The 9,617-nt window shown below is 36.6% G+C and overlaps 1 protein-coding gene across 1 annotated transcript in view; it reads left to right on the forward strand.

Moving 5' to 3' along the window:
* The window catches only part of LOC107696914 (coxsackievirus and adenovirus receptor homolog), a 13,087-nt gene extending 7,606 nt beyond the window's left edge, over positions 1–5,481 (forward strand). Inside the window, exons 4-8 of the mRNA XM_016497484.1 lie at positions 624–825; positions 1,324–1,473; positions 1,746–1,868; positions 3,570–3,708; positions 5,181–5,481. Of these exons, the coding sequence (XP_016352970.1) occupies positions 624–825; positions 1,324–1,473; positions 1,746–1,868; positions 3,570–3,708; positions 5,181–5,427 (861 nt within the window). The 3' untranslated portion in view covers positions 5,428–5,481. The remainder of the gene's footprint in view (positions 1–623; positions 826–1,323; positions 1,474–1,745; positions 1,869–3,569; positions 3,709–5,180) is intronic.
* The last annotated feature ends 4,136 nt before the right edge of the window (positions 5,482–9,617 follow it).

Below are 9,617 nucleotides of genomic sequence, written 5' to 3' on the forward strand. Positions count from 1 at the left end.
GCGTTGCATCGTTTTTTTTTTCTCCCTTCAATAAAAACTACAGAGCTTTTTCTATTAAAAAAAAAAAATTATTTTAGAAAACGGGGTTAATTCCCATTCCATGCTGACCTCGGTCAAAATAACAAAATAATAATAATAATAATAATAATAATTAATTAATTAATTTAAAACATTTAATAGCATCTTAATCATACTAAAATAACACTGACTGGTACTAAATGGAAATGGCACTAAAATTACACTCATATTAATTGAGAGACTGGAATATTTGTCACACTGCATGACCATTTAAAGTGAACTATAAAGGAAGAAAGGTGCAAAGAAAGCATGCTGTGCAGCGTTTCCTTACGTAACATCTGTTGTTTTTGATAAGACAAGAATGTAGGAATGTTTTCTCAGCTCCATGGAGATCACAGTCTCCACCTCAACAATCGTATCATCTTGATGGATTTTGTCATTTCCTCCCATTTCTACCTTGTCCAAACCGCTTAACCTCAGGCTTTCCTGGGATGCGTGTGGAGATTTGGAGAAATCCGTGCGTAAGGCTCCGTCTTAATGACGGCAGGTGGTTAGACCTGTTATAGTAGATAAGACTCACTGAGCTGGGTTTCTCTGTCTGACAGATCTTATCCTACACTGGAGGGAAACAGTACCAGCTAGGAAGCCCAGACCTGATGAGTCGCTTTAAGTTTGTTGGCGACCCGAGCCGCGGCGATGCCACAGTCAGCTTTTCCAGCCTCAAGGTCTTGGACACGGCCACGTACCAGTGCAAAGTGAAGAAGACACCCGGCATTGATTCGAGGAAAGTCACTTTAGTAGTTCTGGGTGAGGACATGCACATTCTGTGACACTGCTGACCGGTTCTGACACTCTTATCAAACCGCCGGGTTTCTGTTTTACCGGTTCTCTCCACCCTAGCCTGCTCCTTTCATCCAGTCGCTCATGATGACATGACTGGAATGGTAGGTGGGGTGGACGCTCTTTGTTCACATCTGCCTCCTGTTTTCCTCTGCTAACCTCGGCCCAACCCCGCCACCTCGTCTGTCTAGAGACTCAATGAATTCCACCCTCTTGTAAAACTTTGGCTCAGTGCTGTAAGCTTTTAAGAGTCCAGTGTAATTATAGTTTAATTTTTAGACTAGCTTGTTTACATTTTATTTTAATTTTTTCTGTCTCCCGTCCCGCCCGCGACACTCCCACCAAACCCCCCGCCCCCCTGTACTAAATGGAAATGGCACTAAAAAGTACACGTTACAGGTTCAAAACAAAACTGCTCCATGCATCAGCAATGTGATTTTGACTTTTTCTTTTGGTTTCTTTCAGTACGACCTTCGCCCCCGAAATGCTGGGTGGAAGGTAGCGAGGAGAAGGGCGGAACCGTTTCACTCCGCTGCAAATCTTCCCAGGGTTCACCTCCTCTAAAATATGCATGGACGAAAGAAAGCGGAAACCTGCCACCAACCGCAACACAGAGTGAGTTCCCACCGGTGAACGCAGGTCTAGTGCAACACTACTCAGCAAATACTTCAAGCGAAAGTTTAGTATTTGGTACCGCTTGAATGATCTGTAGCTTCAGGCCTGTGTGTTGTCAAGTCAAATACAGCTGCTGTAGCCTAGATGAAAACAAAAAAAAATGTTGAGCCTCATAGCAACCAAACAAGATTTTCTGTGTGCAATCTGCTGTAAACGAAGCTGCAGGGCCTTTCGCAATAGCTGCACATTCTGAATGGCTCTTTTGTTTGAAGATCCCCAGACTGGAGAGCTGCTAATCAGAAACCACAGCGACAGCTACACAGGGAGGTACCTTTGTGAGGTCAGCAATGAAGTAGGCACTGAACGATGCACATACGCCCTTCAAGCATATAACCGTAAGTATGGGTGGGTTCGGAATGTATCAGCACACCTAAGCTTCACTTAACGTCTGAATGTGAGCACATCAGACAACAAGATGTCAAATCGAGTGTCATGTCTCTGACAGAAAGACAAAAGACAGAATTAAACCTGTGAACCAACTCCAGGGTAGGGCTAAAGTAGCCTAATGTTAGTGTAATCACACCATAAACCTGTCTTTTTAGTCTTTAAGTGCCAGATATTGGTGTCATGTCACTGAATTTGTATTTAATGTAGGGATGCATAACGATTAATTGCGATTAATCGCATTCAAAGTAAAAGTTTATGTTTACATACTATATGTGTATGCACTGTGTATATTTATTATGTATATACAAATACACACACATACATATAAAAAATTTGTATGTATATGTATTTATACTTATAATTTATATTATATATAAATATTTTATATATAAATCTAACTTTTTTCTTAATATATACATGTGTGTATTTTTATATATATATATATATATATATATACATAAATATACAGAGTAAACACACATATAGTATATAAACAAAAACTTTTATATAAACAAACTTTTATTTTGAATGTGATTAATCGCGATTAATCGTTTTGCAGCCCTAATTTAATGTGATCACAATTTAATTCAAAGCATTGTAAGTTACTAATTATAAAGCTTTCATGTCCATGGTTATTCAAACAGCGCATGAATTATACAGAAAGCGAACAAAGAACATTTACATTATCAATCACTGACTTCAGTCTATCGCTTTTTTAAAAACTCCCATTATAATCAATGAAGCTGTCTGCACTCTGAAACGAATTTCTTACTTCCATGGTACGCACATTTGCTTTGTTGTTTATGATGAGTATTCGTGAGTGTGCAGAATTCAGTCAGCGAGTGTGCACACTGTACAAAACTCAGGTGTTTCAGTGATGACTCATCTGAACGCCTTTGATTGGCTGTTGCATTCATAAGCTCAACAGAATCGCGTGTGATTGGTTGTAATGAGCAACACTGTAAACACACCTAAAAAGAAATGTGATGCAACAGGAGCAGATCTAAATTTAATGTCAGCGAGTGTGCACACTTTTAATTTAATTTTCACTTTATTCGCGACAGCCATAATATATTAAATAAGGTATTTTTTGACCGATTTGGTCATCAAACTTACCAAAATACCAGCTGATTTAAAAACAACGAGCAAAAATGGCTAAAAAAAAGTGAGGTTGGTGAAAAGCAAAGATCCTGAGGCTTTTGACATGCAGATGCCTCTTATTTTGATGCCATTTACACATTTTTATTTATTATATAAGTGGTTTAATTGTCTAAATACCTAAACATAAGTCATTTGTAAGTAAAAGTCTCTTTGTGATGGAGAAAGGTGATGCCAATCACCTTAAATCTAGAAATCCAGACATTCTCTTGTGTATTCAGCACATTTCTGTTCAGCGTTCATACCTCATATTCAGGGTAACTGCAGTAGCATATCTGTTTATTGAGGCCATTATGCAGTATGTCCTTGCATGAAATATGCAGACTTGCTCAATAGAGGATTTTGTGCCAACATGTTATTTTCATAAACCTATTTATTCTCCAGATGATTTCGTAAGACTGAATATTTTGTGAAACTTCAGATTAATTGTTTTTCAGGTTAAGCGTGAGCCACTACATAATCTGTCTTTTATCTAAATCTTTTATCTCTAGCAACCAATAAAGCGGGAGTGATTGCTGGAGCTGTGATTGGTGCATTGCTGTTGCTGCTCCTTCTCCTTTTGCTAATCTGGCTCCTGATTTGCTGTTGCAACAAGCGACGCTATGAAAAAGAGGTTGCCAATGAGATCAGGTGAGATATTGCTGGTTTATTATAAATTGCAATGAAACTGAAGTAATGGCCCCAAATTAAGAATTACCGGTAATTCCAACAGTTAAATCGTGGCTATAATTTATAAACAATTTATATTGTGGCCACGATTTAACTAAAACAAGGGAAATACTTGATAAAATTATGAAAATAATTCTTGTCCAGAATAATTATATTTTTTTGTCTGCATGCATTGGTGGTTGATTGAATGTTGAAATGTGGGCGTTGCATTTAAAAATGGAGGCAGATGAACGAGAGCTTGCAGGGGAGGGTGATTGGAGAAGCCTGGCTTATGTCACCATATCTGACCATATGTCGTTTTCACCAGAAGGTCCAGTTATATATACTTTTTAATTATAAGCCAAAGTGAGAACATGCATTATTAATGCCTTTGCTGTCTCAAATCCAGAATATTAAGGCAAGACATCACAGGTGAATAAGGACAAATTTAAACTAATAGATCTCACCATACTTCACCAGTTGATTAATCGCAGTACATTAAGACAACTGCTTTGTATCTGAAATCTTATTTTTAAATATGCAAATAAAGATGGGAATGAAACTGTAAAGTTTAGTGTATGTAAGTTCTGCTAAACAGAATCACTTTTAAAGATGCATATTGTATTTGAAACATCATTTTCGCAAAAGTTTGATGGACATATATTCCATATCTCCTGAAATGCAAAAACTCGTTAGTTGTGTTGAGTTGACAAATTAATATTTTGTTAAAAAATAACAACAACAAAACCTCCTTGGTTCTGTATCACACTGGCTAAATGACATATTTTGGCTTAAAAAGGGTGAAAATCACCAAAGCGCAACAACTTTGGGGCACTATTTTTATTTTTTTGTTTGAACAACAAAACATTTCCTCCTATTTCAACCTAAAAACTTAAGTTCAGTTGCTACTTGAAATGTAAGTAAGCATAATCAACTTGATTGTACAAGTCATTTCAACTCAAATTACATTAAATATTCAAAGTTGAATTTCATATTACTTATCAAAATAAATTGAGAAATTTCAACTTTTTTTGATGAGTTAGAATAATGTAAAAACATAAGTTGCCATGACTTACTGATCATATTTTTTTACAATAAACAACTTTTTGGGGGGATTTTTGGAAATCCCATTCAAAGTCGTTTTGGCTCAAAAACCTGAGCGGTTTGAATGAGCTCAACACTGGCATACTGTCTGATTACATGCTCAAAACTTTCCCTTCGGCAGCGGAAGTAGATCATAGTCGAAGAATGTTTCACAACAGATCATGGGTAAAAACCCTTCTGACTAATCAGCAAAACTGGTTATTCATCAATCACAACCACACCCAATAATGATTATCTCAATTGGATTAGTCCCAGATATATGTATGTGACCTCTTTCTACTTCGGCTATACTGTAAATATAAATTTGGATAACATCAAGTGACATGTTCCTTTCCTCTACCGTATTTTAGGGAGGATGCTGCAGCTCCGGAGAGTCGCCCGGGAAGCCGTAACTCCAGCTTCCGTTCTGTACTGAATTATCGTGTCCATTCGGGGATCCATTACAGCTCTGTGGGCAAAGCCGATGTCACACGGGCCGTATCCGGTCGCAGCAGTACCCACACTGAACGCAGCAGAGTCCAAAGGGAAGCCAGCATGCTTGCGTCTGATCACAGGCCTCCGCTCAGATACGACAGCAGATATGGATACCCCGTATAACCACCGACGTCCTGCCAGGGGACACAGCACTGAAAATATTAAACTCACTCAAAAGATGCAATACTGTGCAAGACCATGGCAAGATTGGAGGACATTAAAACTGCACAGAAGAATATTCACATATGTGAATTTTCCTATGTTCAGGGTAGAGATCTTCTAATATATGTGTATAGTTGTGTTGATGTATTTTTGTATGATTGTTTTGCATTTAGGTAAACTGTGGTCATGGAAATCATTTGAATATATTAAACTAACAAACCGTTTAACTTCTTTATAACAATAAATTCAGTCTTTTAAGATTGATAGTAAGAGATTTAAAGTGTCATTTGAGTGGCTGTTTACATGGGTGAATATACAAAAATATCAAATTATATAAAACATTATATAAAAACAATGATATTCTTATTTGAATAACATTTTTACAAATGTTCAAAATTAAGTAACTGAAATTATTCATGCCCCCTGACCCATATGCAACTTTTGTAATAGGAAATGTTCCTATCCTCAGAGCAGTTTAAAGGACCTGATTGCACAGGACATGTTTTTTTTTTTTTTTTAGTTCAAAAAGAGCTAGACCGGTCTGAGCTTGACATGTTGAAATGATATGACATGTCCCGGTCCTGTTCCCCCCCTCAAGTCAAATTTACTTATGTAGCGCTCTTCACAATGGACAATATTTCCAAGCATCTTTACTAAAAAATATTGCAATAATAATGCCTCAAATTCCAGAAGGTCCTCATTTGGAGGTTCAATTAAAAGAAAATGATGTCTTAGTATGTTTATCTGTAAACCCCAGCAAGTATGCCAAAGGCAAGGAATGAAAAACTTCACAAGGTGTCAGAAGTGGAGAAAAAGCAAAAACCCTGGGAGAAACCTCAACTTTCCTGTCAGTTTTCCACCATCCTAAAAACATCCTTAAAAACAGCTACTGTGGTATAGACACTGAAAAGCAGCAAGAGGCCAAAGTTTGTACATCACTTTACGTAACTGAAAAAAAATAGCGCAAACAGACTGTCTTGTGCAAACGCCCCCTAAAGGCTGAAATACAACTCTTAAAATCTGAACAGATTTTTAAACACTACTGTAGGCATCATACATTTGCCAACATGGTAAATGATTACAGAGAAAAACTGGAACAACTTTGGGTAGTTTACATGACAACGATTGTACTAAAAATGCAGAGGTTTTTCCTTCGTTTTTGAAAAATGTCGCATAGAGACAACAATGATCCCAAAACTATGGAAGCCCATTTCCGCCACTGAATAAAAAATAAAAGGTTATTGCGACTTTATCTCACAATTCTGACTTTTTTTTCACAGAATTGTGAGATATAAACTTGCAATTGCGAGTTATAGAGTCAGAATTGCGAGATATAAAGTCACAATTGCGAGTTAAAGTCCAATTTTGAGGGGGGGGGGGTCTGATATGTTCTCAGAATTGCGAGTTTATATCTCACAATTCTGACTTTATAACTCACAATTGAAAAAAAAGTCAGAATTGTGAATTTATATCACACAATTCTGACTTTATTTCTCAGAATTGCGAGTTTATATCTAACAATTATGACTTTTTGACTCACAGTTGCGAGTTTGTATCACGCAATTCTGAGAAAAAAAAGTCCGAATTGTGAGATAAAAAGTCGCAATTACCTTTTTTATTTTTTATTCAGTGGCGGAAACGGACTTCCATATAAAACACAGTTCACACAGATCCGAAAAAAATAATTAAAACACTGTGTAATTCATACCAGGCCACTAGTTGGCGATGTCAGCTACCCACCTGCACACATACACATTTAAAGGGGTCATATGATGTTGCTAAAAAGAACAGTATTTTGTGTATTTGGAGTAATGAAATGTGTTTATGCGGTTTAAGGTTCAAAAAACATTATATTCCACATACTGTACATTATTGTTAAAAATTGAAAACGCATCATATGACCCCTTTAAATACATACTCGCAGATGCCTATAGACTGAACATGTAATGACTGAACACATAATAGGCATGTGTACAACATTTGGTGTTATCACAAATTTGCGTTTTTGCAGTTTAGGCTACACAGAGACGATAATGGTATCGTTTTCAGAAACTTTCACTCTGAAACCTGTTTTCAAAAGTTTGTTTTCAAGCCTCCAAAATGTCATTGTCATGTAAATGAACGGCCAAAACACATAAAACGTTTTCTGTATTTAGTTGATTCACACACTACCAGACTTTCAAGTTGTTCCAACCAAACTCATGTTGCTAGGAGACGCATGACAAATCAAAACGACGTGTTCTAAAATCAGCTCCAAATATTAAACATGTTTCAAGTCTGAAGCAACAAAATGAGTTGTGTGTGTGTACCGAGCTTGTGCCCACCATACACTGTGTGATTTTTTGTGAAATCTGTCAAGCCCGACTGCCCGAACTCTGCAACTGGCTCTGACTTTCGCTAACTAGTGTCAACTCGTCCAGTTTACATTTTGAATTATACTTTATTTTTACGTGTTGCCTTTCAACCAGCTGAAATAAAAATTGTTTTCACATTTTATTTTAGTTAACATTTAATTTGATTCAAGTAACCAAAATAACTGTGGTTTTAGTGTTGCATGGTGGTGATTGCATTCATAAAGGCCTTAGTTTCTAATGTGTTATTTTTTTGTTTCCGGCTAACCGTTTTTCCCTTGTGATGCACCTGCATTGAGAAGCATTCAGTTCAAATCAGCCATGTGATTTGGAGATGATGGGAAGGAAATTGTTTGCTCTGTTTGATTTGCATCTGTCTCTAATAGGCAGGTCAATCAATGCACTGCAGTAGTGTTGTGCAATAGCGCCCCCTGGCTGCAGTGTCACTAGCCCGCCTAATGCTCTGTTCTGCTCCAATCAATTTTTTTCTTTTCCACTTTTTCACAGTTGTTTGACTAATAACCTATGAGAAAATAGGTCTGGACTAGATGGAAAATCAGAAGCGTGTGGGAGAACGACATGAAAGAATGTTTGAAATTAAATTAGTGCATTTACACAGCGTGTTTCAGGGACACATACATAGTGTTTTTGTTTTTGTGACAGACTGAACGCAGATGAATTCACATTTAATTGCACAAAGCGAACACGATTTTCCTTGCCAAGGTTCATTAGACACAAAAATCAATATTTTGATGCAAAGACAACCAGTTGCTAGGAAGTTGTTTTAAAGAGTACACCTTCAAGCCTCATATTCAGGTCTTTTCAAGGTACATCTAATGGATTTTTGCTTATCTTTTGCCCACCAGTAAAAAAAAATGGTGTATGATTGCTTTAAAAAATAACAGCAGGCAATGTGTAATTATTCACAAATGGTGCATGGTGAGCTACTAAACTTTGTTTTGGCTGTGCAATGATTCACTGAGACAATTTCTAGACTTTGTATCTGATTTCAATCCAATAGAATCGCTTAAGTGCATTCAGTAAAGCGTGACTGCATCCAATAAGAGCAAAAATCCCAAACTAATGGCTTCCTGACAGAAATGACATTGTTATTATACACTATGAGATCTGCTCATCTGTTGTTTTATGGCTCATTTCTGTTCCTGTAGCATTTGAACCCTATAACTTAAGAAATTAATATGCTTGTGTTGTTTTTAAAAAAAAAAATAGGCTACTATGGCTTATTTACACAATGGCAGGAAAATTTACAGGATGATACAGTGGATATCAACGTGATATTTTGATTCTATTATAATGTTTTCTATTATTTTATCTGCTTTAAAGTGAGACAAACCAACTAATGCCACAAATTACACATAATTCATAGAATACCTACTGATTTTGTTGGTTGGTGCTGTTGCAGTTTGTCCCTCTGAAGTGATGTCACTTCCTGAAGGATGATGTCAGTGAAATGGATTTTTACAAAGAAAACCTATAAAAGAATTAAACATATGTTTGAGCAGAGAAACAACATGATCAAACTGAAATATTTCCTCATAAATAGCGTGTTTTTCATGTTATAAATGAACAGCCACACAAATGAAATTACTTAAAATCCACCAATTCTGAAATTTTGATTAAAGGGGTCATATGATGCTGCTAAAAAGAACATTATTTTGTGTATTTGGTGTAATGAAATGTGTTTATGCGGTTTAAGGTTCAAAAAACACATTATTTTCCACATACTGTACATTATTGTTTCTCCTCTATGCCCCGCCTTTCTGAAACGTGTTGATTTTT

The sequence above is a fragment of the Sinocyclocheilus anshuiensis genome, unplaced genomic scaffold (genome assembly GCF_001515605.1).
Source record: "Sinocyclocheilus anshuiensis isolate Anshui unplaced genomic scaffold, SAMN03320099.WGS_v1.1 scaffold1083, whole genome shotgun sequence".
Classification (NCBI taxonomy): Eukaryota; Metazoa; Chordata; class Actinopteri; order Cypriniformes; family Cyprinidae; genus Sinocyclocheilus; species Sinocyclocheilus anshuiensis.